Source organism: Alligator mississippiensis, chromosome 11, assembly GCF_030867095.1.
Source record: "Alligator mississippiensis isolate rAllMis1 chromosome 11, rAllMis1, whole genome shotgun sequence".
NCBI classification, from domain to species: Eukaryota; Metazoa; Chordata; order Crocodylia; family Alligatoridae; genus Alligator; species Alligator mississippiensis.
This window is the reverse complement of record NC_081834.1, coordinates 31,284,784-31,312,108: the sequence shown is the minus strand read 5'-3', so window position 1 is coordinate 31,312,108 and position 27,325 is coordinate 31,284,784. Positions and strand designations below refer to the sequence as shown.

Below are 27,325 nucleotides of genomic sequence, written 5' to 3'. Positions count from 1 at the left end.
TGGTGCTGAACCTGCTGGTCCTGTCCATGCTCTGGCACTATGCCTCCTGAGGTCCTGGCAGGGCTCTGGAGACAGGTGCTGGAGTTTTTCTGGCCAAGATGACACTGAGTCAGTGTGGAGGTCCTGAGCCTCCCCTTGTGGGAGGGCAGCTAGGGACTATTGAAAAGTCTCAATTTGCCATGTGGATCTTGGGGCCACCCCGGTCGGGTGGCCGATGGTGGTTCCGGTGTCCGGCTGGTGGTCGGACAGATGACGTTCATTGACAAAAAAATTCTTCGGGGGCCACCACTCTTACAATTGGGCGGCTGGGCTCCCGAAATTTACACAAACATTGCGGGGGACAACTAAAAGAAAAACAGGGTGTGCACGTGGGGGGGAGGGCAGCTAAGGCCTGGTTTGCCTGAGCAGCCAGGCCCTGACATTTTGCCTTCAGGCCCTGCAGTGAATGCTATACAGTGTTGGTAGGCACATGGCATTAGGCCACCTGGGGCATGCCTTCTTCTGCCACTTCCGAGGGGCAGCTCCTCAGCCTGAGGGGCTTCTCCCTGAAGGACCTGTGAGGGCTGCCAGAGTTCTACCAGGACATCCTCTGGGCTTGGAGGCTGGCTGGTCTCTGCTTCAAGGTCCCCTGCAACACTAAGCAAGGGTGCCAACCTGCTCATCAAGACCCTCCTCTAGAACCCTCAGCTGGAGGTGCCAACAGCAGAGGTGCCCCAGTTGCAACAGAGGTTGATCCTGGCTGGTGTCACCCGTGTTAGAGACCTCATGGACTACGAAAGGCAGGAGTGGGTGGACCCCGTTGTGCCAGGCCAGCACATGGGTCTACCTATGACACATGCAACCTGCCATCTGGTCCAGGAGGTGAAATCTGCCCTATCTCCCAACACCCTTGCACTTGTTGACCAGATCCTGTGCAGTGGTGGTCCGCTCCCTTGTGTCCTCCAGCCCACCAGAGTTTGTTGTGGGGCTGGCACCTCGCCCAGTCTTGCAGCACTCCCCGCTCTACCACCTAAGCCAGCTGGAAGACACCAGACCAGTCTGCTTTTCCATCGTTCATCGCTGCCACCTCTATACACTTGTGCACTGCACGATCTATCATGCCACCCTCATGTCCTGCCCAGACACCAAGTGGTGGGACCTACTCGTTGACGGTGTGGCTGAGGCAGCCCAGTGGCCAAATCTGTACTCCACCTTCATCCTATAAACCACTGGGGACCTCAGCTGGAGGCTCCTTCATGGAGCCGTTGCCATGGGCATGTATGTGGCAAACTTCACAGACACCCTGGTCTCTCGCCCCTTTTGCGGGCAGAGGGAGACCCTGGTGTACATGACCCTCAAGCGCGCCAGGATGCTGCCCCTCCACCTCTAGAACCCCCTCCTGAGGTTCTGGTTGAATTTCACCCCCACCTTTTTGTTTTTGGTCACCCCATCCACAGCCCCACCGAGTCCCAGGACCTCCTGGTACAATCTCCTCCTGGCCCTGGCCACGTGAGTCCTGTACTTGACCAGGAAGGAGGCTCTGGCCAGGAAGATGCCCAGAGACTACAGGACCACTTTCCTCTCATTTGTCTGTGCATGTTTCCGGGCAGAGCACCAGTGGGCGGTGTCTACCGGTTCCTTGGATGCCTTTGAGGACTAGTGGGTGAGGCCTGGGGGGCTCTGCTTGGTGTTCCCCTCAGGTGCACTTATTTTCATGTTTTGACCCTTTGACCCACACAACATGCCTATCCTGTTTTTTTCATTATCCCAAGAATTTAGTTTTAACACTCACTAAATAGCCCTACATGGGGTTACTAGTTAGCCAGGTGGGGCCTTAGGGTCCACGGTACGAGTGTTACAAATAGACAGGAGCTTCTGAGGCCCAGACAGTTGACACTAGCCCCCCATGCCAGCTGGACTGCTGCAGCAGCCCTGACCTAGAGTGGCCCCTACACCCGCTACCCACTGCAGCAGTCTGGCAGTGGGGGTTGCTGCCTGGCTGTGACCTGCTGCCACCTGCAACAGTGTCCGCCCCCTTGGACTGGCAGCCCCATGTCTCCATGCCTACCAGACCTAGATGGGGACTGCAAAGCTGCCTGGGTCATGATATGGGCACTATACCAGAGTCGTCTGCACCTCTGGGCCAGCTGCCAGTGGGCTGTGGCTGCACAGTTAGCCTTCAGGTAGCACTGCGACCATGTATGCCCCTACCCTGCCACCTGGGCAGCTGTCACTTGGAAGATGAGCTCATTGTGGTGCCCTGCTTTGAACTGTCAAAACATGTCCTTCTGACCCAAATGGCCAGGAGGTCAGCCACCTTGTTTGCCCTCCAGCTGGGTTCCCAGTGCCAGTCCTGGGCAGAATCCAGGCAGAGGAGCCTGCCACTTGTCTCACTAGCAGAGATCCTGGTGTTCCTCATTTAAAAATTGCAAATTCTCTGATAAAAAAAATCCCATATTCACTCTTTCAAATACCTAAAAATCCACAGCAATCTAGAAGCCTACCAGTACCTCTCTCATCATAATAAAATAAATTCTAAATAGCTATACACTTTGGTGTTTGCTTTTGGTTTTTCATCATAGAAAACTCAGAGCTCCCCCAACCCGTTCACTAATTAGGATGTGGGGACAGCTGCCCCTGCAGCTACAGCTCCCACCAGCAGGTCCCATGCTGTCTGGCAGCTGGGTACGCAGGGTGTGAGATGTGGGTGGGGCTGGGGTTCTTGGGTGGGTGTGGGGGGGCATGAGGGCACCACATGCCCACCCTCCCATCCTCTCCCTGACCCAGGGTCTGCACATGGTGAACAGAGCTGGCCTGCCCTGCCAGTGCATGCCTTTGGACAGGACCAAGACAGCTCCTGCCACTACCCATGGGTCTTGCCCAAAGGTTCACACTAGTGGAGCAGGCTGGGCCAGCTCTGTTTGTCATGTGCAGACCCTGGGTCAAGTGACACCACACCACTGTGGGGCTGTGTCTGCAGCAGGCCACGGCCCAGCTGGCTGCTGCTGCTAGCACCAGGGGGTTGTGCGCTGTGGGGGTGGGCGGGGGGGGGCGACGACATATGGCAGCCCCCCCCAAACTGCCTGACAAACCCCACACCCACAAGCCTCCCCCCCCCAAGAAACTACACAGTCCCCCTACCCCCATATCCCTACTTACCTGGGACAGTGCCTGGGTCTGGGTCACCACTGCAGTCTTGCCCCACTCCTATTTGCCCCAGCATGCTGAGACAGGGCTGAAGGAGCAGGGGCATAAGGCAGCCAGAGAGACGCTCTGGTCAGATGCTAGAGTATCCCTCTGGAGGACATAGCCTCAGGTTGCTTCAGGGCATCCTCCAGGAGCAAAAAAAAAGTGGGGAAAAAAAAAAAAAAAGCACAGCGCATCCTCCTAGAGCAAGCCCTGCACCACTTTTTTCTACATTTTTTTTTCTTTTTATATCAGGATTTTCCAGTATCAAATTTAGAGTCCATGCTACAAATATGCAGCATGGAGAACATTTTTTTGTTCTTAGCGTGCCTCTTATAGCATCTCAAACTGCTTTGAGATGCCATAACAGGCACATGCACACTCGTCTGGATGTGCCCACTGAGTCTAATTTCTACCTTCCTGACTACCATCAGCAGCATACTGCAGTAAGGAAAGCTGTATTTGAACATCCAGCCTTGACTCACATTAAAGACTTCTTTAAATACACTGTACACAACTTCTATAATAAATAACCAATGTTTAACTTTATAATCATAATTTTAAGTCACCTTGCCTACTATTTCCTAATAAAGATCGCCTATACAGAAACAACCTGCAATACATATGCTTTCCCCTGGAAATCTCAAGGTCAATTACTAGTGGCTAATTTAAGAATCAAAACAAAAACCATTTACTTCAAGTCCATAATGTGTTACATTGGATGCTAAGGCTGCTATACAATACTACAAAAATGGATAATAGCCAGTGAAAAAAGTTATCTTGTAAGTAACAGCAAAGACCGGTGTAAACATGCAAAAAGTAAGATAAACTAATTTTAGAGGTTTTCAGTTGGATAATTTGTTTGCATTATTGCTTATAAAAAATGCAATCATTTTACTAAAAATGATACTAAACAGATTGCCTGTAAAATTATTAAAGCGAAAAACATACTAGGACAATTTATACTTTGTAACATGGTCCAACTCATCTTACAAAGCAGGTGGACCTAATGTACAGCATGTCATGTAAAAGTTGATATCAAACAAACAGGAATAATCCTCAGGAAGAAGTGCCCCAATCACGATCAAGAAAACTTAAGAGAAAAGCTCGCTCTGTAAGACGACAACGCCCATAACACGCCCCTTCCCCGATGCTAAGACAGAGCAAAAGAAAGATGCATAAGCCAGAAGGTCATAAGGTTTAGGTACTGATCCTCTGAAGGCCCAGGGGGGGCTGTGAATGGAAGTTGAAGCTTGTACACGTCACAGGGGTTTAATTCAGTTTAGCTCTCCTTAAATTGAAATGGTGGGTTTTTAAAAACACCGCTCCAATTTAGGGAGAATTAAACCAAACTAAACCCCTGTGGCATGTACACAAGAGTGGAGCCCCGATCCTTACCTGCCTATTTGGCAGGGGTGGGGAGAGCTGATGCAGGGCTGAGTGGTCCTGAGCTGCACAGGGGCCCCCCAGGCAGCATCCACCCGCTGGGACCTGCCCAGGCGGTCTGGGGTAAGGGGGAAGGTATTGTGCTGCAGCTGCAGAGAGAAGCACCAGACCCACCCCAGAGCTCAAGCAGGCAGGCAGGTTGGCTCTGGGGAGAAAAAAAAAAAAGACCAGGCTCACTAGGTTTTTTGGTTTTTTTTCAGTACAGCCTGCCCACACGGGCTGCCACCAGGTCCCACAGCCCCTGAGCAACACAGGGCCTGGCAAGCCCTGAGCACATTGGCTTCCAGCGTCCCATGCACTGTTGCACTTTGTTAGGTAGCAAACTAAAGCACCATGGAAGTGTTTTATCTTGCTACGTACCAAAGTCATTTGAAGTGGAATACGCCATCGAGTGTGCAAACAGCAATGCCATTAAAGTGGTGCAAAAGGACACTTAAGCCGCTTTAAAGGCCAATTTTGTGGTGTGTACAAAGGCCCATTCACTACAGCTAGTTGGAAAGTGCTTCTGCCCACAATAACAAGTGTTGATAAAAACAACTGTCACAAGAAGAGTGGGTTTTTCATCAAAATAGGCTTTGCTGCAAAACAGACTGCTTCCCCTCAAGTCAGTTTCCTCTGAACCCAAAAAAACAGTTCCTGTTGAAATGGCTTCTGACAGACCATCTGCAACCAGCTCCAGCCCTGATTCCCCACCAGGGTGATTCCCAGTCAGTCAGGCACCTCAGGCGCCTTCAGATCCTTCTAAGGGTGTTGCAGGGCAGGGCAGGGCAGGGCAGGGCAGGGCAGGGCGCCACCCCACCCCACCCCCTGCCAGCGCCCCCAGGTATGCGGACCTGCTCCACCACCTACACCACAATGCAAAACGGCCTTGGCAGCCTCCAAGCCCTGGGGCTTCCCGAGCTCTGGCACGGAGGAGCCGCCCTGTCCTTCTCCCAGAGTAGAGGAGCCAGTGGGAAGGCCGAGGCAGAAGGCAGCACCTTGCCGGGGGCGCTCCAGCGGGAGGAGGCGGACAGGGGCCAGGCCCGGGGACCGCCGAGAGCTCCGGCCCAAGGGGTGGGGCACGGCCCGAGCCACCAGCCTCGGGCCACAGCTGCCCCCTGCGGGCCTGGAGGCGCCAAGCGCAGGGAACGCCCCGGGCCGGGCCGGGCCGGGCCGCTCCTGCCGGCGCTTCGGGGGCGGCTGCCCGCGCGGGGGCCCCGGGAGGGAGTTTCGCAACATCCCCGCGCGGAGGGAGGATCCCACGCGCCCGCCCCGGGGCCCCGCTCGCTCCGGCCCCCGACCAGGGCAGGGCCGGGCCGGGGGTGCGTACCTTGAGCACGGCGACGGCGCCGCCGGGGCTGTGCACCTCGAAGGCGGCGGCCTCGTCCCCGGCGGTGGCGGCGGCGGCGGCGGCCTCGGGCTGGTGGTAGCTGAAGCAGGCGGCGGCGATGTCGAGGTGCCCGAGCGGCAGCGCGTCCTGCGGGCCCTTGAAGTAGTAGAGGTAGCAGCGGCGCGGGTCGAAGACGAACCAGCGGCTGCGGAAGCCGCGCAGCGGGCCCTTGCCCGACAGCTTCTGCAGGTAGCCGCACAGCTTGGGCGCGCCCGGCCCGGCCTGCTCCGCCGCCGCCGCCGGGCCCTCCCCCGCCTCGCAGCCCCCTGCCGCCGCCGGCATCCCCGCTCCAGCGCCGCCGCCGCCTCTCGGGACTCGTAGTCCGCAGCCTCTGTCCTCCCGCCGCGGGGAGGGGAGGGGAGGGGAGGGGAGGGGACGGAGCAGGGGGCGGGAGCTCCCGGCCCGCACGGCGCTCAGGAGGGGGCGGTGACAGCCCAGGCCCGCCCCCGCCCCGCGTGTCGCGGGACCCCGCGCTCTTATCAGAAACCGCCTTGTCCCTCCAGCGGACAACTCTTGGGAGAGCCGGGAGCAACTCCACAGAGTCGCCTGTTCGGTATGAAAAGTATCACGTACGTTTAGTTTCCCTAAATGCCTCGTGCTCTGGGAGCAGCTGTAGAAGAGTCTGTGTAGGTAGCAAAAGTCACTTCCCCACACTTGTATAGACCAAGCAGCCCAAACAGGGGCAAATGCACGTTAATTGAGTTTTGGGGGTTTTGCTCTTGTTTCAACCACCACAAAGGGAGGGCCCTCAAATCATTGGCGATGTGTAGGGGGGGCAGGTGCACATCGGCAGTGCCTGTGGGTAGTCCGTGCTCACCACCCCTGCCCCCCTTTGCCACCAGCACGGCTGGCAGTGTTTGCAGGGGATCAGTGATTGCCAGCAGCGTCTGCAGGTGGATGCCAACCCCTGGCTGGCGCTCACCCTCCCCCCCTGCTACTGCCAGCACTGGCGTGTCTGCAGGAGCTCTCTGCTTACCACCGCTGCTGCACTCCCACCACCAGTGCAGCCGTGCCCCCTCCCAGCCACGGGGGACACGCATCATTTATGCCTCAAATTACCCCTAAAATTATTAGGGCCAAATTTTGCTGTGGTCTTGATGCTGTCTTGGAAGAAATCATGGTAAGGGTGTACTTGACTCACTCAGATAAGTTTGTCCCTGATTTACATCTCTTTACCTTCAGAATTTGGCCTGTGGGAATCTGATATGCACCATAGCTTCTTGGCTTCTTTGCATCTCTAAATCCCATGTTCAGTCTCTTAATAAGAAGTAATGTGTCTGATTAGATAATCAGATAGTCGGATAGTCTTGGCACTGATAAAAACATAAGACACTTGCCTCAGAGTCAGATCACAGGTCCACTTAGCCCAGGGTCCTGTATCTCACAATGGAGAGCGGATGCTATGGGGTAGTGTGTGTGTGCAGGGCCTATCCAGATTGATCTGTCCCCTGCTCTTCTTCCCCTACAGCTTTCAGCATTTAGAGGCCTAGGAAGTCCTGATTACCTGGTTCCCCTAACTACAGTGTTTCAGACCCACTTATGGACTTAACCTGCATGAATTTCTGTAGTTCTCTTTTAAACCTGGTTAAATTATCAGCTTCTACAACAGGGGTAGGCAACATTTTTTGGCCAGAGTGCCAAAAACCCCCACAATGCCTACCTTGGAAGGTGCTGGAGTGCGGCAAAAACAAAATGAGGGCAGGGGATACATGGCAGGATGCCCTGCTTGTGCCCCTTGCCCCCCAGCCCTGCTACCCTGTGCCCCCCAGCCAAAGGCCCTGCCGCCCTTTGCCCCCCACCCAAAGCCCCTGCCCCACAGCCCAGGCTCTGTGGCTGTCAGCAGCTACCCAGAACCTGGGCCAGCTGCAAACATCTGCTGCCTCTCCACCCCCGCCCCAGCAGCCTCCCAGGCCCAGACCCAGCTCCGGGCTGCGTGGAGGCAGCACATACTGGCAATACTCCCCACTGTGCTGCCCTCGCCACTTCTGCAAAGCAGCATTGGAACCCAGCGGAGCGGGGCAGGGCACAGCGGGGGGTGCAGAAAGCTGCCTGCTCCGAGCTCCCTGCTGCCCTGCCACGCTTCACCTGTGTGCACGGGAGCCCTGAGACCCCTAATGCTGCTGCAGTCAGAGCAACAGAGGCAGTGGTAGCCAAGTGGGAACCTGGGGAGGCCGTACACTAACCACTTCTATGCTGCAGGTGGCCTAGAGGTCACCAGTTAGACAGCCCTGGTTCATACAATGACATAATGACTTTTTTATATATATATTTCTTAATTTCTTACATCCTATTTGTCATTGTGATAGCTGATGAACACAAAGTCAATGCTGCCAGAGAACTTTCCACAATAATCCAAAAATCTCTTTCTTGAATAGTAATAGCCAATATAGAGCCCAACATAGTGTACGTGCATCTCAGGTTATTCTTTCTTATGCACATCAACTTTATATTTATCAGTGTTGATCTTTAGCTGCTACTTTGTGACCCATTCACTCCATTTTCTGAGATGCTTCTGCAGTTCCTCACAGTCAGCTTTGTTTTTTACCATGCTGAATAATTTGTTGCTATTTGCAAACTTGGCTGCTTCATCAGTCAGTCCTCTTTTGAAATCAGTTATAAATGTTAAACAGCACAAGCTTCAGAAAGGACCTTTGGGGGACCCTAATGCTTACCTTCCTCCATTGTGATTCGTGACCATCTATACCTATTCTTTGCTTTCTGTTCTTTAGCCAGTTGCTGATCTGGTGTGCACATACCTTTACAACCTCATTCCATAAGAGCCTTTGATGCAGGACTTTTATCAAAAGCTTTTTGAAAGTCCAGATGCACCGTGTCAGTCAGATACCCTGATCTGCTTGTGTGTTGTTGCTCCCAAAGAACACAACTATATTAGCTAGATATAACTACAGTTTACAAAAGCACAACTGGCTCTTTCCCAGGAAGTCCTTTTCATCCCTGTGATGGACAACCCTATTTTTTTGTAGTTTCTATCAATAAATACCATCCTGTCCTGGTGATGTGGTGCTGTCTTAGCAGTCAGTGCTTCTGATTCTAGATCCCAGGTTAATGTGCAGAGGGAGGGCTAGGACACTAATTCAAATCTTCATGTGGCATCATCTGATAAGAAAACAGTACTGAGTAAACAAATAACTAATGCTCTGTTAATAGGGAAAGTTGGGTAAATCAGCTACTGAAATCAAAACAGCGAGAAAGTAACTTCCTGACCAGTTCTAAAATGAAGTGAAAGTCACTGAAGACTGAAATTCTGGAATTCCCAAAACTGACATTAGATGTATATTTCTGCTTAACCACATGTATATCTAGACACCATTTAGAATAGACTGATGGGGGGGGTGCGTATCTTATGACGGTTAGCAAGGCTTCACAATATGCTGAAGCTTTGTTAATAGACATGAGAGGAAAGAAAGCTGATTTGCTTAACAAAAAGGTAAATGTAATTTCTTCAACACATACTGTTTAATATTTTCTTCCCCAAAGAGTCTAATAAAAGTATAACATATAAAACACTCAGCATTTCACAGGATCTTGCCCTTCCTTGTAAGGAATCATCTATCAAACATATCACACTTCCTGCCTCCCAGTTTTTAGGGTTTCTATAGAAGTCTCAGATTACCCTTTTCTTATCTCATTGATTCAGATATGCTTAAATCTCAGAGCTTGTCTTTTTATTTTTATTAACATCAGCAATGGCCCTAACCCTATAGGCTAAGTATTATTCGTCCTTTGTGGGTGAAGACGGCCACATCCAGCAGGGAGGGCAGGGGAGAGGCAGAGTGAAGAATAGAGAAAAGAAAAGGGAAAGGAACAGGGAGGGAGAGAGGAGAAAAGAGAGGAAAGAGAAAGGAAGGGGATGGAGGCCAGGTCACATGGGTACGCAGGTGACTTCTAAGCCTGATCTTTGGCTTAATAAGCAAAAGTACAGTCAGTCAAAAAGCCCAAGGCTGAATTGATTCAATCTTCACAGGTTAGTCTAAGCTATGTAGATGGAATTGACAAGCAAGTGAACAGGCATTCATTCCCTTTTGATTACGGAAATGCAGCCACATGCCTGCAGTGGGCTAGGCCAGAAACTGGGGGGCATTAGAGCATGCCCCTCTGCTTGGGTCAAGGCTAGCCTGCCCATCCTACACAGGGGAGTTTGCAGGAGAGGTACAAACCATCCCAGGATGCTGGGGGACTGTGAGTTAACTTGAATCTGGAGGAGATCTGGGACAGAAGTTCAATAAACTGATTTAACCTAAATCAGTGAAGTCTGATATGACATCCATCCAGGTTTATCTTAAACAGATTTGGCCATTTTGGAAGTGGTTTATGTGCACTGAACTTCTGTTGTGTTAGATCTGAACCAGCTTCTGATCATGTAAACCAGGTGTTTGTGTGTAATTTCTGTCCCAAGCCATGAAGTGATGAGCACCCTCAGCTCCTCTTGGCATCAACAGACATATGTATGCCTCTAAGCTAACTCACAGAATCAGATCCTAGGCCCTCAAGACTTGCTGTAATACTTCTCTTCTTTCTTTCTTGTTGTACAGCTTCCTCACTTACAACACATACCAGGAGAACTTCAACACATAGTGTTTACAATTAATTCACAGAAACGGAAAGTTCCCCTTCTTAGGCAGATAAGTTCCTTATTTAATCTATGTCCTTTTTCTACAAATGTAAGCCAGATGTAGACTAATAAGTAATGGCAACATACTTCAGTATCACAACAGTATTTTATTATACACTAAATATTTTCCAGGGAGGTCATATTCATTACATATGCTTTTGCTTTTAAATTCTCAGCTCTAGAAAACAGATGCAAGAGAGGTACCTTGGGTTGCCTTGAGATCCCTCAAGGGTGCCACGGGTTGCCAAGCATTCACAAGATTAACCCAGAGTTTTCAAATTGAAATCGATAGTGTTAAAAACATTCTAACCAGTTCTGATCTTTTTGAATTGTTTGCTCTGTATTTTTATGTAGTTAAGAAACAAGGAAAACTAAGCTAGCATTTTTCAAGGGGTGCTTTGGGTCTAAAAAGCTTAGAACCACTGAATCCAGCCAGTGGTTTGATCTGGTGCCCAGGATGGGGGTGGCAGGCTCCATCCAGCTGCATGGAGGGGGGCAGGAGGTAGCCTTGCCCCAACCCGCCCTACAAGGGAAGGGTACTTGACCCAGCCTCATGGCATGGAAGGGAGGATGGCCTAACCCCAACCCAGCCCCCTGGTGGGGTTGGGGTGTGGCCTGGGCCTGATCCAGTTGTGGGGTAGGAAAGGACATGGCCCAGCCCTGATCCAGTTGTGCAAGGAGGGAGGGGGAGCAGGGCATAGCCTGACCCCAGTGACCAGCCCAGCATGGCTTGGGGTTTGGAAATTTGGCAGTGGGGAGGATGGCTATATTAATCACTACCAATTTCCTGACCCATGGGGAGCCAAATGCAATGGCTCCATGGACCAGAAGTTGATGACCTCTGATCTAGAGCATGCTATTAAATACAAAAGTACAAGGAGAATAGTCAGTGCATATCCTATGGCTCATGCTTTCATGTTTACACAAGTACACGAAACTCTGGTAAATACAGTCTACCATTATTTTACACCTGGTAAAAGTGAGATCATAGCTCCAAAGTTAGAATGATTCAAGTGCCCATTGCTGCATGTATGTTGGAAAACTGAAACTGAGCCTTCAATTCTTGTCTTACATATTCTGAGCTACTGGAATTCAGTATGAATTCCATTGAAACCTGGACATTCTCAGAAATTATTTTAAAAAACTTGCTGCTTCTGGTTTTCAGAGCAGGACAGCCACAACTCACAGTATCAAAGTTTGGGTCCAGATTGCAATACTGCAGCACGGGGCTAAACTAGCTCTATTGATTTCAGGGTGTCTAACACAGTAGTTCTCAACCTTTTTTAGACTTGAAAACACCTTTGAAAATGCCAGCTTTTACTTTTTACTCATTTCTTTCAGGATCTCCTGGAGTCAACCCCACCCCTGCAACATAGCAGCGTGGGAAGTGCCTGCTTGTGCAGTTTGTGGCCCCGCAGCCACATACCGCACGTCAACACTTGTCTGGATGTGGCCAGAAAGACCACAACAGGTCAGAATGTTTATAACGCTATGGATTCCTATTTGATATCTCTGGGTTTATCTTGTAAATCATGTTTACACACCTATGTGTGTAAACAGGTTGTGGCACCCTGGCTGAGAATCCCTTGTCTAATGAATAGTTTCATTCTACATGTTACTGCCAAAGATAATTTTTTGCCAAAGATAATTGCCAAGATAATTGTTACAGGAGCCTTTGCCATCTGTCAATGCACTTCTCCATAGTGCTACAGTGTTTCAATTTGTGTGGGCGGATGATTGTGACCCAGACAGCACCATTTGGTGGAGAGCAGGAAGCAAAAATTTCACTATGCCCTTTTTACAGCAGGAACCAAAAAAGTTGCAAGTTGTTTTACTTACCCTTATTAGAATGGTCTCCTAGGGACCATTACTGTGGCTGGGGATAAACAGAGCACATCATGCTCTAGTTCTTATTCCAGTGGTGCAACTGGGGAATGGGGTGGGGGGGGCAGGGGGACCATGATAGGGGTAACCACCTCAGATGCTGACTTGGGGGACTGGGGTGTAAAAAAAAAAAAAAAAAGCTGCTGCTGGCAGCCCCATGTTCACAATTGCAAATGTGGCGGTAACCAGAAATCACCATTTCTACTTTGTCTCTAGAACCTGGGTGCATCCCTAGACTGCTGTCCAACACTTTCCCTCCCCCCACACACCTTTAGGCCTGCTCTAAGTCACATTAAAGTCCCTTATGAATATTACATTTACCCAGTTTTCAAAACAAACCCCTTCATTAGTTATGAGCTCATCACCCAAAGAGTAAAATGGTATATACTGTGTTTTAGTTGATTGGAAACAGTCAGAGCAACTGAACTTTTAACATACCTTAAGTGTTCTGATATTTTATTTTATAAAAACACTAGGTGGTGCTACTTTGCTGTTTCACATTCACCACTGTAAATCTTGCTCTTTTCTCAAAAATGAGAAATGTACCCTGAAAAGGCCAGCATATCAAAGCAAGAAAGGTACATGTATAGAAATGGAACTTTAAATTTTCTGGGTTTTGTATTAAGAGTGATTGATATTTTTTGTGGGAAAGATCTAATTTTGCTTTCTGAGCTCAGCCTCAGATATAAAGGTTGTCAAGAAAGATATTAATTGTATTTTTTTAATGTAACTTTTGTCAAGAACTGTTTTTATTTAGAAAAGGCAACTATTACATAAGACTCGGTGAAGGGGAGGGAAGCAAAGTTGAAAGGCAGCATGAAATTCTAGTTATGTGTTTGTGATCTGAATCAGCTGTTTCAAGATGGCTGACAGCAAGACTGAGCAGGATTTTAGGGAAAAATTAACAGAAATATCATTTTTATTTATTTGTATAAAAGAGGTGGAACAGTGTCAGAAAATAATCTGCTAATCAAAATTGATGAGGGTTCTATTTTTTTATGATGCTTTTTTTTTTTTACTTAGTGTCATCTATCATTGATTCCAAGTAGACCATATGAGAAAGTGGGTGTGAGGAAAACTTATTGGAATCAGGAGAGAGGCGGCGGGACGCCTCATCAACAGCCAATCACGGCAAAAGTGAAACCAGGGTGACTGGAGCCACCACGGTCAAAGATCAAAGGAAAAACCCGTGGCAGAGCCGGGAGCAGCTCCCACATCTGCCTCGGCAGGCAGCTGAAGCCGGCAGAAAAGCCCCAACTGGAAGGAAGCCAGGGGGTCTGGAAAGAGCATCCCCAGCTGGCCCAGAGGGGTCAGAACAGTCGGAGGATCTGGAGGAAGAGGCTTGGTGGCTCCCTTGGGAAGGGAGCATGAAGGGAACGCTGGGCCAGTGAGGGCCCAAGGAGTCGCTGGCAGACCTGGTGTGGACCACAGCCAGTAGCCACAGCGACTGGGACATCGGCAAACGCAATGAGGATGGGACCCTGACCTGAATGAGTGGCAGAAGATACTGAACTCAGGGGGTCAACAACACGTCAAGGGAGGCAGGAGCCCAGGTAGAACCCGGCTCCACATAAGCCAAAAAGCAAAGAGGGGCCACGGAAAGTGCTTGGCACTAGCTTCACCGGTGGCAAACAACTGCAGCCCCAAGGAACCGAGTGCTGGGGAGAGCCTGAACATTGGCCCTGACAGGCAACATCACAGTTGGCGTTAGGCAGGGTGTAGGGGAGGTGGAGCCCCAAGAAGAGGCAGTCGCGAGGACAGCCAAGGGAAAGGACCAGGGGGGCAGGACCAGACATCATCCTCCCAATTGGAAACTTCTTATCAAATACGTGGCAGACAAGACCCCCTGGGGATCTGACCCAAGGCCACTCCCAGTAGCCTGGCTGTACAGCCCAAGGAGCCACGGTGAGGTTCTTAAAGAACCCAAAGCATGATGCTCAGGAAAAAGGCACGGAAAGTTACAGTGGGTCAGAATTGGGACTAGGACAAGGACCAAACTGCAGAACAAGAGTAGGCAAAAAACTTAGCATGGGCACAAACAATATTTCTACATATTTGTATTCTTTTCATGTGCAATTTCATATATTACATGGCAGTGGGGATTAGAAAAGGTCCCAATATACATGAATGGACCTCAAAAGTTTCAGTCTACAATCCATGAAAACCTGGTTTATGCACTAGAAAATAACAAAAATTAAAAGAGGTATAAATGGAGTTAAACTGCAGAAGCTTTAAATTTGTTCCATTCATGTTTAAAGGTACAGTCATTTAATCCACTTATACCTCTATTATAGGAGCAGAAAGATGAAACTGTTACATCCATTCAATTGACATGTATTCTCAACTAGTAACTTTCCCATTCCTCCTTGAAACAGCATATCATTATGTCTGTCCATAGGCTCTGTAACTGGCAGGCTGTTTTGGTCCTGTGTAAGTCCCTTTGTGTTGTGTGTATTGCCCATATCTTATGATATAAAGTGAATGAAGAGTTTTAACTAAAGTCAGAGCATTATCTGCATAGTAACATGGAGGGGCTGAGGCCTCTCTGGAGGGTCACCACACCATATGTCAGGGACTTTACATTTTGCAGATTTTCTGTTCTTTGCGTTTAGAATATTATATGATATCACCTCTCTGTAATGCGTAGATATTTGCATTTTTCCTATTAGGATTTACAAAAGCACTTGCTCTTACGCAGTGGCTAATGTGATGATTTGCATAACATTCCCGTGGTAGAAGAACTGGTACAAAGTGTCCTTTAGTTTAACAAAGCTCAATATCCAGAAAATCTAGGGTCAAAGGCCACCCAGAGTAATGTACATTTACATAGCAGCTTTCATCCAGGTTTCTAAGCTCTCTGTGTCCTCTTTCATCCCACTCCAAAGAGAGAAGGTAGAAAGTCCTGTGGCTAAGGTACTGGCTTGGGACTTAGAAATTTTGGCTGAGATTCCTGGCTGTATTACATATTACTGTGTGATGTTGAGCACATTAATAAAGCCCTAAACAATTCAGTTTCCATTACCTCCAATGGGAACTACAGAGGTTTCATACCCCTGACAAATTAAACTTGTAATCTCTAGGTCTCAAATAATTTTCTTGCACACTTTATTTGTCTATATTATAACCTTTTTGGGACAGAGTCTGGCTCTTCCTCTGTTTGTACAGTGACTAGCACCATGGGATCTTGATTTCAATTAGGGTCATTAGCAGGGATTCTGGTTTTCTCTGATTAAAAATTGCAAATTCTCCAATTAAAAACCCAAAATCCGTGATAAAGATTAAAGGCCCCCCCACGGCCCCCCAGCGCTGCTGGTGCCCCGCACTCCCCGCCCACAGTCTCAACAGGCCTCCTGATGCCCCTCACAACAGCTCCACAGACCCAAAGACACAGACATGTAGACACAGACACTGACACCCACCCCAGCAGGTAAGTGTGTGTGGGGGGAAGGGGTGGGGCAGGTTGGGGGAAAGGGAAGGTGCTGGGGGTGTAGATCAAGAAAGCGGGGAGTGCCTCTGTGCCTACTCCTAGGAGCAGGGCCAAGGGGTAAGGGCAGGGATGCCACTCTGTGGGCCACACACATGCCAGCCGGCCTGACAGGGGGTTCGCACATGTAGGCCACCACTGCAACTCTGCCACTGCACCCTGTGCTGCCATCCCACGGCCATCTACACAGCTTTGTGGGCAAGTGGCGCAGGATGCAGCAGCAGTAGCGTGGTAGCAACTACAGCCCTCCGGCCGGGAGGTGAAATGGGGCTTGCATGCAGCGGAATGCCCCACAACTGGCTGCACAGATCCGCGGTGGTGTGGGGTGGCGGCAGCTGCATGCAGGCTGGGGGGGCTTTGTGAGCAAGCGCTGCCACCACAGAGCAGTGCCCTTCACCCCTGGATCCTAGAGGTAAGTGGGGCTTGGGGGCTGTGGGGCAGGGTGGGGGAAGATGGTTGGGGGCTGAGGGAGTGGGGGGGGTGCTGCCGGCCCCAGGCGGCACATTGCAGCTGGGAGCAGGGCCAGGGGGTGAGGGCAAGGGTGCCCCATTGCAGGGGGGCTTTGCAGGGTGCAGTGTGGGGTGCAGTGTGGTGGTGCTTGCCATTTGCGGGCCATACACATGCCACCTAGCCACCTGTCCAGGGGAGGGGGAGAGGGAGGCTGGCATGTGGCTGGAGCAAAGCTCTGTGGCCGGGGCTCTGCAGCCACAGTGAAGGATGGGGGGGTGGCACCGCTGGCACAGGTGGCCCCACAGGCAAGTGGCAGCGGCCGCCCGTGATGGCAGTGACAGCCACTGTCTATAAAACCTCCCGCTGCCGCTGTGGAGCCATGCTCGTAGCTGTGTAGCTTGCAGCAGCAGTGCGGCACAGGGTGGTGGTGGGGATGGCTGCGTGCTGTCTGGCCACGACCACACTGCCACTGCCACTGCCACCCAGTGGCCGGCCGCACAGCTCCGGGCATGGCTCTGTGGCGGCAGCAGGAGGTTTTGTAGGCAGCAGCTGTCACCGCTGTCACAGCCATCCAGGTAAGTGGCAGTGGCCACCGTGTGCGAACCCAAGCCCCTGCCCCCCCATGCCCCCACCCCTCACCATGGCTGCAGAACGGCCATGGAGCTGTGCTCCGGCTGCATGCCAGCCTCCCTCTCCCCCCTCTTGGGCAGGTGGCCGGGCAGCATGTGTGCGCCCTGCATCGCTTGCCTGCAAAGCACCCCCCATTGAGGGGCACCCCTGCCCTCACCCCCTGGCCCTGCTTCCAGCTGCAGTGTGCCGCCTGGGGCCAGCAGCACCCCCCACTCCCTCAGTTCCCAACCATCTTCCCCAGCCCTGACCCACAGCCCCACTTACCTCTATGCTCCAGGGGCAAAGGGCAAGTCTGAGCCTGAGCCCAGCCTTGGCTGCATCAGAGGCTCAGGCCTCCCACTCCCCGCTCTTCCTTCCCTTCTGGCCAGGGCTGGGGGTTTCCCACCCTTTTTGCAGTTGGCTCTTGCAGGCTGGAGCTGTGCCAGCCTGCAAGAGCTCTTTGCAAAAGTGGAGAATCACTGGATTTCTCTGTTTAACAGAGAAATCCACGTTTTCTCCTATAAAAACAGGGAATCTGGTTTTCTCCATTTTTTCTGTAGGAAACGGAAAACCCAGATCCCTGGTCATTAGATACAGCAGCAGTTAAACAATAACAATTGTACTACATGCTATTGTATATATTCAGGCACATATATGAATCTCGATCTATACATAATCTATACATAAACATACACACACCTCTTCTGAGTATCTCCATTATCTTACTGGGAAATTCATCCATTCATGCACCATCTTCATTGTCTTTATGCTGTGTGTCTCTCACAGTTAGTGTCATATTTACAATTTAGATTAGAGTGTCAAACTTATCCGGGATGGATGAGGGATGTGGGGCGAGTCCACAGGCTGGATCAGGCCCATGGACTGCCCCTTCCTGCAGCCAACATGATGGATTCAGCACATGCAGCGCCAGCCTGTAACAGCCCCCCATCCGACTCGCCTGCCCACGCTGGTGTGGATGTTTGGTGCCCACATGGTCAAACTGGCACCGCACCAGCTTGAAGTGTGCTCCTGATTGACACCAGAGTGATGGGCCAAAAGTGTGCCAGAGATGGGGGCAAGAGGGAACAGCAGCCAAGGGACTTGAAACAGGCCCAGCTGTTCCAACTCCTGCCAGAGCCCTGAACACTCTTCCCTGCTGCAGGAGAAGCCAAGGAGGTGCAGGCTATGCATCCCACAAGGAATAGACACCTGGCTGTGCCCCAGACAGCAGCCAGTGAACCAGCTGCATTTCACCCGGGAAAGACTCAAGGAGCAGAAGTAAGTACAGTGCTCACTGGGAGCATCAGAGAGATGCTGCTGGCAGTTTCTGTGGCAGGCAGCAAAAATCCAGGCCCACCCTGAGGCACAGCAAGTGCCGAGCACACACATGGAGCCCCCACCTGAAAACCCTAGCCCAGCAGAGCTGGCAATAGGTACCCAAGGGCTCCCCAAAGCAGTGTCTCAGCCATATGGGCTCACTAGTGATGCCCGTGGACCGGGGACCTGTCAGCAGGTGACTGGGAGGAAGCACATACCTCATGGGGGTGCAAGAGTGACCACCCCAGAGCAAAGTCAGAGCTAGCCTAGTGCCAACCTGCTCAGAGACTGCACATTCACAAGGGATAAGAAGAGGAGATGGGGCAGAATGCCTGAAGTAGCTCGCACTCCCCAGAAAGGGGGAAGAAGCTTGGGGCAGCGAGGCACCAGTGCCCTGCCTGGCCACTAAGCTGAGCTGTTTTGAGTTTATCTTCTCTGTTTAGTTAACATTCTTTCATATTCCTACATTATCACGAGCAGGGGATGGACACCTAAGGATCCAAGACACAATCTAACACTGTGGGGTAGCCCATGTGGCAAACGCCTATGACATCCCAACACATGGCAAATATGACCTGAGTGGAAAGGGGTGGGGTGTAGGTGGGGAGCAGCCCCACAGAAGATATACCACTACAGTCACATCCGGTCCACAAAGAACCACTGGGTCGTGTCCAGGTGAATAGAGGGTCATCTGGGAACATCAAGTCGTGGCGAGCGAGTGGGTCAGGTGTGATGTAGCCAAGGGCACATGGCGCACGGTCCTATGCAGTTTGGGATGTATGCCAGATGCAGTGCACATCCTGGACCAGCCAGGGTGCGTGCCATATGAAGTACAGATCCTGGATTGGCTGGAGCACATGCCACGCATAGCACGTCCTAGACCCTGCATGCTGAGCCAGTCTAGTGCATGCTGCATGTGCTATGTGGGTCAGCTGAGACCCAGGAATGTATTGAGGGCAGGATTACAAGGTTTTGTGGGCCAGTTCTGGCCTGTGGGCTGTATCTTCGACATCCCTGATTTAAACTAATCCCTTCAGGCAGGAATTGTTTCTTTTGATCTGTTTTGTCTATTAGATTACTAGATAGTATTTTTAAAAGGTATAATGAATAGGCTGGTTCTGGGCAATCCAATATCCTTCAGATCCTTGTAATTACTACCTATCTTCTCAGGTCTTTTCATTTTCTTTTCAAAAAGAAAGGTAAATCCTCTGGGGTGTATGTTGCTTTCATAAAGGAGTAGAAAACATTGTCAAAGTAGAATAAGATTAAAAGAGACTAATGAAAGTAAACTAAAAAGGAAATTGCAGGTTCAGTTTGAGTAAGCATTTACAGTTCAGCTGCTTATCTGAAACACGGCCAAATTCATTTGGCCTAGACCAGAGCTTGGGATGGAAATGTCATAAGAGAAGATTTTGCAAGAGATTTATGCTACTATGTTTTTCTAATCAAATGGAAGCATCACCAGAGCAGCCTTTCCTGTAGTACTGTGTTTTGGCATCTCTGCCTTTGGTCTTAGGTGAAAACAGGAAGCACATTAAAAATCCAGGTGAGCTAGATTCAGGTTTTAGCCACAACATTCAGATTTTGATCCAAAGTACCCAGAAGTTCATGATTGTTCATGGACAGTGTTGTTAAAAAGGATGAGGGATAATACCTCTGTATGTTTCAAATATCCTATCCATCTTGCTAATGTTTAGTACCTATTCTGCAAGCAAGCTTCACCAAATTCGGCTTTATGTAACAGCTTATGTATGGCTTGCATGCGTTTAAGGCTAGGAACATAGATTTCATAGACATTAGGGCTGGAAGAGACCTCAGAAGATCATCAAGTCCAGCCCCTCACCTGAAGGGCAGGAAGTCAGCTGGGGTCATAGGATCCCAGCAAGATAAGCATCCAATTTTCTCTTGAAGGTGTTCAATGTAGGTGCCTGAACCGCCTCTGATGGCAGGCTGTTCCAGACCTTGGGGGCTTGGACAGTAAAGAAATTCTTCCTTATGTCCAACCTGAAATGGTCTCGCAGTAGTTTATAACCGTTCGACCTCATCATCTCTTGGGGTGCTCTGGTGAACAAGTGTTACCCCAGATACTGGTGGTCACCCCTGGTAAACTTATAGGTGGCCATCAGATCACCCCTGAGCCTGCACTTTTCCAGGCTAAAGAGCCGCATAGCTCTCAGCCTGTCGATGTAAGGTCTGGTTTCCTGACCTCTGATCATGAGTGTGGCTCTTCTCTGGACACTCTCAAGCTTCTCCACATCCTTTTTGAATTGTGGGGCCCAAAACTGGACGCAGTACTCCAGCTGCGGCCTCACCAAGGCCGAGTACAAGGGGAGAATGACGTCCCGGGATTTGCTTGAGAAGCATCTATGGATGCAAGCCAGCATTTTGGTCACTTTACTAGCCGCAGCGTCGCAGTGAAGGCTCATGTTCATCTTGTGGTCAATGATGACCCCCAAGTCTCTTTCTTCCATAGTACTAGCCAGCGTAGCACTGCCAAACCTATAAGGATGCTGCAAGTTTTTCCTCCCAACGTGGAGAGATTTGCATTTTTCAGTGTTAAACACCATCAGGTTCTCATCCACCCATTTGCTGAGCCTGTCCAGGTCAGCCTGGATCACCCTTCTGTCTTCAGGTGTGGATGCTTTGCCCCAAAGTTTGGTATCATCAGCGAACTTGGCCAGTCCACTTCTGACTCCAGTGTCTACATCATTAATGAAGATGTTGAACAATATGGGTCCAAGGACAGAGCCTTGGGGGACCGCACTGGTCACAGGGCACCATGACGATTGACTTCCATCAATTACCACCCTCTGGGTCTGACCACGGAGCCAATTTCCCAGCCAGCAGATTGTGGTGGACCCAAGGCCACAACTGGCCAGTTTCGCCAAGAGGTGACCATGGGATATCAGATTGAAGGCTTTTTTGAAGTCAAGATATATGACATCAATCTCTTCTCCCTTGTCCAGGTCACCTGGTCATAAAGGGAAATGAGATTGGTCAAGCAAGACCTACTCACAACAAACCTGTGCTGGCTATCCCTCAGGATGTTGGCATCGGCCAGTCTATTAAGGGTGGCCTCTTTAATAAACTTTTCCAAGACCTTCCCTGGGATAGAGGTCAGCCTGATGGGCCTGTAGTTTGCCAGATCCATTTTCCTTCCTTTCTTGAAGATAGGCACCATATTGGCCTTCTTCCAGTCTTCGGGCACTTCATCAGAGCACCATGAGTTCTTGAAGATCCGTGCCAGGGGATGGGCTATGATGCTCGCCATCTCCTTGAGTACCCTGGGGTGCAGATTGTCAGGGCCGGCTGACTTGAAGGTGTCCAGCCTCTCAAGGTGTTCCTTCACGAGGTCAGCATTGGTGGAGGGCAGGGGATCTCCCTCATCCGGACCTCCCCATCCCGTAGTGGGCATGTGCGTCCCATGGGACTGATGAAAGACCGACGCAAAGTACCCATTTAGCAAGTTGGCTTTTTCCTGGGAGCCAATTGTCAATTGTCCCATGTGGTTTAACAGGGGTCCAATGTTGCCCTTGCTTTTCCTCCGGCTTCCCACATATCTGAAAAAGGACTTTTTATTGTCCTTGATACTCAAAGCTAGTTGGAGTTCAGTTGCAGCCTTGGCATTTGTAGACATTGCATTTGTTCCTGGATGAGTTGTGCCTGTGTTTGTCCTGGGGACAATAGCCCAGGATTGACATGTACACACTACAGATATACAAAAAATATTTGCCTTACTAGTCTCTTTCTATTAATGTAGAAAATAGCAAATATGTATAATGTCAACACAAGCTGAAAAGAGCAACTAAATTATATCCATAATTGGAAATGCTCTAAATTGCAAAGGTGGTTACTTGGGGAGCTAAAACAAAACGTAATACCAATTAGCTCTGCCCTGCTAGTGCTCCATAGTACCTGCTGTGCTGCCTTGTTGCTATATGAATTTACCATACAAACTAATGGGATTTGCAGACAGCAAGTGAAATAGGCATATTCTGGAATCTTCTGAGGGCACCAAGCAGTTAATCTAAATACCCACCTGGTCTCAATACTGCTGCCTACTGACATCAGTCAGTTATTCCCTTGATACAGGGTGTATGCATATGGGTAACTATTCACCTGAAATATTCTCCTTTTATTCAAAGCCATATTTATGCTCCCAGCCCTCCTGGATATTTGTTGGAGCATAGTTTGCATTAGGGGCCCATTCATTTATTTTAGGACTACACAACATCATCTCATACATCAAACCAATGCTGCATATTTTTCTTTTGAGATCTGTCTGTTAAAAAAGTCTTACTGAAAAAGACACGTTTAGCTTAATATACCTTGAGAGAATTGTATGTTTCCCTGTAACCAGTAAAACAATGGGGTGATTAAAGGATGAGGATGGTAAGAGCAGAATTTTTCTGAAATGAAGATGAGTCAGAGGTGCTGATAATGACTGAAGATATTTACTTGCTGACAGAACAGTGAATGCCAAATCAAGCCCCTCAGTTCTAAACATTTAAATCACCCCCTAAAATAAATAAGACTTTCGTCAGAGGAAGAACTACAGGGTTTGGTTCATCGGTTGTAGAAGAAGGTGATGCTACCACCTCTGCTCTTGTTATGCCTCAAGAGATTCTCTGAATAGTAAACCATCCCTGTGGAACTGAATCAGATAAGAAATGCTAAAGGGAGAAACTCTTAAATATGAATAACTTACTGTAATAACTTGTTTCCCAGACTTTTGTATCTCGTTTGTAATAACATATTGTTTGTATGGACAAGATTATCTCCAAAATGCAGGAATGGAAAAGATGTACAGACAGACATTTATTAACAATGGAGCCAGAACTGCATACCAATGAGCCAGCAGTCACCTCAGAGCTGTGAATTACAGAAAAATATTATTACTTTGCAGCCAGAGCTCTTTACCCGCACTCTAGAAATTAATGGAGCATCAATTTTTCTATATCCCAAATTAAGACAAAGAGTCACTCCTGCATTAGGATGCAAGCAATGCATTGCTGTTGTGACAGAGTGAGAAAAAACAAGGAAATAGCAAGTGTGGATTAATGCTTTGTCTTTATAACATCCTGCTTTGCCCAATATAGCAACAGTTATGACGTGGAATAACAATGGGCCATATCCTGCAATCTTTATTCAGATTAAACTCCTGTGGAAATGAAACAAATAGTACAGCTGATCTGCAAAAGCAAATTTGTTTTATGCCCTTTGTTTTTTGGTGAATAAAAGTTTGAAAGATCTATTTGTTTTTGTTGCAGGGCACTAAGGTGCCTGCTTGCTCCTTTAAGGGCAGAAACTGCTTAGAGAGAGGGCCCTAGGAGCCAGGCAGAAACCCCACAGATGCAGGTTACTATGGCAGCAGGCTGAAGGGAAGAAGGCAGGGTCCTGGGCCCATATAAGCCCCAGGGCTGGGACTGAAGGCAGTTAGAGCCCTGGCAGCTGCCAGGGGGAATGGAGTTCACGCAGAAGAGCTCCATGGAGATACCTGGGTGCCTGTGCTGCTGCTGGTGAGACTAAGGTATCCAGGGTTATGGTTGTTGTTATGTTGTACCCCAAGGGCCCTCCAGCCCCGTGCTCCCTCCTCACCCCCTGCATCCAGCTCCATGCGCCAGAGCCGGGGGGGGGCGCGAGGCCAGCGCTGCACTGCCAGCACCCCATGCCACTACTGCCTCCAAGGAGCAGGGCTGGGGGGGAGGGGTGTGTCGCAGGGCACCTCGCTGCCCCGCTCCTAGAGAGGGGAAAACTGCTGGGGGAAAAGCCCTAGCAGGGATAATGAGCGCAGCTGTGAGTTGCCAGGGCAACCCCAGATAGATTAACTCCCACCTGACGGCGGTCAGCTGGTAATGTAGGGCAGGGCCTGGCTCCTATAAAGCCTGGAACCAAGGCAGCCAGAGGGGCAGGAGCTCATGGAGCTAGGATGCGAGTACTGCTCGAGCAGGCTGAAGGGTGGTGGCTCTGGGATGCGGAAGCTATGTTGTTACAGCCAGATGGCCTTAAGTTAAGTTATAGCCAGGAAGCTTGTGGTTTGTTTCGTTAGGGTTGGTGTTTATTACACCGGTGGCTAGGGTGAGGCTATAAGGGGTTGGAGGAGGCCTCATAGGGACCCCCAGAGGGGTGGGGGCCCCAGCGCCTGAGGAGGGCGCAGCGTACTCATCGGGGACCCACAACGAAGGGTGAGGACCCCAGCGCCAGAGCAGGCGCAGCATACTCAGAGGGGAACCCCAGTGGTGTGGGAGCCCTGGCGCTAGTGAGAGCGTGGCATTGTTAGGGAGCCCCAGTGGGGGCACAGCGAGCCCCAGAGAGGGGGCGGCATTATTAAGGAGCCCAGCGGGGGCACAGCAAGCCCCAGAGAAGGGGCGATAGTATCAGGAAGCCCGGCGTGGGCATGTAAGGTCCCAGAGAAAGGGGGCTATTGAGAAGCCTGAGACGAGCGTAGCGAGCCCGGCTGTAGGCTAGTACAGCAATAGCCCTCAGATAGGGGCAGGGTGCTGCGGTGGACCCCAACAGAAGGGATTAGCAGTACCATACCCCAGGAGAAGGGCAAGGTGCTGCGGTGGTCCCCGGCAAAAGGGGATAGCGGCGCGGTGAGCCTGGATAAGAGAGGGTAGCCGTGCGGTGGGCCTAAAGGACTGGAGACTCGGTAGGAAGTCCCGTAGCGGGCTAGATTATTTTAGAGAAGGCCCAGAGTGGGCTCGATGAGAGTCCCCGTGAGGGGCCTTGTATTAGAGAAGGCCCGGGAGTGGGCTAGACCACAGAGGAGGCCCAGGGGAGCGGGCGTGTATTTTGACAGACCAACGTCCAGTACATCTGCGAGGCTTGGGGCGTGGTATTAGGGGTTGGTAGGAGCCACGCGTAGCCCATAAGGCTAGGGTGCCTGGAACGCACCCAGTGTACAGGGAGACCCCCGGTGGGTCCGGGAGAACACGGGGACAGGGGTCCCAGCTAACCGTGCCTAGGAGACGTAAGGCAGCCTCCCAATTTAACTCAAGATCAAAGACGTGGCGGGCGAGAATAGAGGGTGCCCTTGGGCCGAATAGGCACGGAGAGGGGGCCTTAAGGAGATCACGGCCCTCCTGTAGGACCCCGCCGTGACACGGTTCACCCCCCAAATCCGACCCCTCAGTCCCCGCTGTCATGGCGGCACTCCACCATGTGTTTTTGTCTGCAGAGCACTGTGATTGGTTGTTTCAGTCAGCATTGTGATTGACTGCTGAGACAACCACTCAAAGTGTGAATAAAGCATTACGGACAGACAGAAAGACAGACTAAGGCTTTTATTATATTAGAATTATACACACACACACACACACACACACACACACACACACGCTTACTTTTTATATTAGAAATACCATGTCTTGGTTTTTTTTCTTTTTTTTTATCTATCAGTTTTGCTAGAAGAGGTCTTTGAAGACAAAAGAACTTGAACAAAATCTTTTCAGCCTTCACCTGAGGTGTCAAGGGTGTTTAAACATTTAACAAAATAGCTTTTTTTCCCCAAGGCATTTGAAAGGAATCTGGGTCAAACAAGTATAAAACAGAAGTAGATCCTTAGCTGGTATAAACTTATGTGATTTCTTTCAAGTCAGTGGTCATCAGCTGAATATCAGACCAATTAGTTTGAAAGCAGTCTAGTGAAAAAACTCATCCTTTCACTTCATCAGGTTTCAGTTGCTTAAGATGTCACAATCCAACTAGTTTTCTAGACCTGGTTCTTGGCAAAACACAAAATCAAGACTCAATATTTCTAATGTAATAAGCAGAACAAACATTAAAGGAAAAAATGCCCTTCACATGTCCCTCTACTTTGTATGAGAGCTACTTCATCACTTCTAACAAAACGTGGATTAATTCCCTAAAAGTTCTGCATGTGCACTGACCTCATTCTGCCTTTTCCAGGGGATATTGCTTGGTCTCAGTCCTGCAAGAATTAATTTGTTTGAACAATATTGTAAGCCAGTTGCCTAGCCTACTGGCTTCTGCACTTTGTTTACTCTTCTGTGAGCTTTGCTCTTAGTAGGACACACCCTGCCTACCAAACATCCTGCAGTGGGGCTTACTATGTTTTCTTTTAAAAGGGACAGACTGCTCCACCGCTCTGTTACACATCTCCTCTACCCCACACCAAGTGGAGTTCCAGCTAAACTAAACACCTTTCATTCCAGTCCTATTTCCCATGTTCCTTTTTTCATATGAAAGAAATAAACATGCTTGAGTTCCAAGCCTGTTCCCACCAAAGCCAATGGCAAAACTCTCCACTGAGATTTTCACTCCCATTCAGTCCCTTTTATGCTGAGTTAAAAAGGCTGAAACAAGTGTAAAGGGATCCTAAAACCTGTGGATCCCACCATGGGAGCATTCTTCTACTAAATACACTGCAGAAGACAGCCACAGGCCGTCTGCAGAAAACCCCCTTGGAAATTTTAGTACAGGGGACAGGCTAAGAGGGAAGCAATGTTAGTCTCAGTGCTACACCATAGCACTAATCTGCTTTAGGTCTTAAGGACAAATGACAAGAAGCATCAGAGGAGACATACAGAGTCTTCAGACCAAAATTTCTTAAACATTGACTGGGATATCAGCTGTCTTGGATTTTGGATGTAAAAAATGGAGACATCTTTTGGATACTCTCTAGCATCCCAGCTCCAATGCACATCACATCACATCACATGGGCTACATTACACATAAACTAGTTTAAGTGATCAGAAACTGGTTTAAACTTGTAACAGAACAGATGTTCAGTGCACAAAAAACAGTTTGAAAATGGCTGAAACCGGTTTATGCAATGTCTGTCCCAGACCCCTTGCTGGTTTAAGTTAAACCAGACTCCCCCCAGCATCCCAGCATGCTCTCTGGGCTGGGCAGGGCACTCTGTTCCACAGCAGAGCTGGTCCCTCCCCTCTGCTCCCTGGCTGGAGCTTGGCAGGGACTGTAGGTATATGCCTGGCTTCCCAC

At 49.8% G+C, this 27,325-nt stretch overlaps 1 protein-coding gene and 1 long non-coding RNA gene across 3 annotated transcripts in view; one reads left to right on the top strand and one right to left on the bottom strand.

The window, feature by feature from the left end:
* Window positions 1–6,334, bottom strand: part of TBC1D2B (TBC1 domain family member 2B) — a 63,615-nt gene extending 57,281 nt beyond the window's left edge. The window contains exon 1 of the mRNA XM_006269475.4: window positions 5,921–6,334. Within this exon, the coding sequence (XP_006269537.2) occupies window positions 5,921–6,262 (342 nt within the window). The 5' untranslated portion in view covers window positions 6,263–6,334. The remainder of the gene's footprint in view (window positions 1–5,920) is intronic.
* Window positions 6,086–15,636, top strand: LOC109280659 (uncharacterized). 2 transcript variants are annotated; one of them, XR_002087045.1, is made up of 3 exons: window positions 6,086–6,169; window positions 11,955–12,084; window positions 13,521–15,636. It is a non-coding gene; the product is annotated as an uncharacterized LOC109280659 (long non-coding RNA). The 2 variants fall into 2 exon arrangements; XR_002087044.2 differs by lacking the exon at window positions 6,086–6,169 and adding an exon at window positions 6,351–6,533.
* Window positions 15,637–27,325: the final 11,689 nt, after the last annotated feature.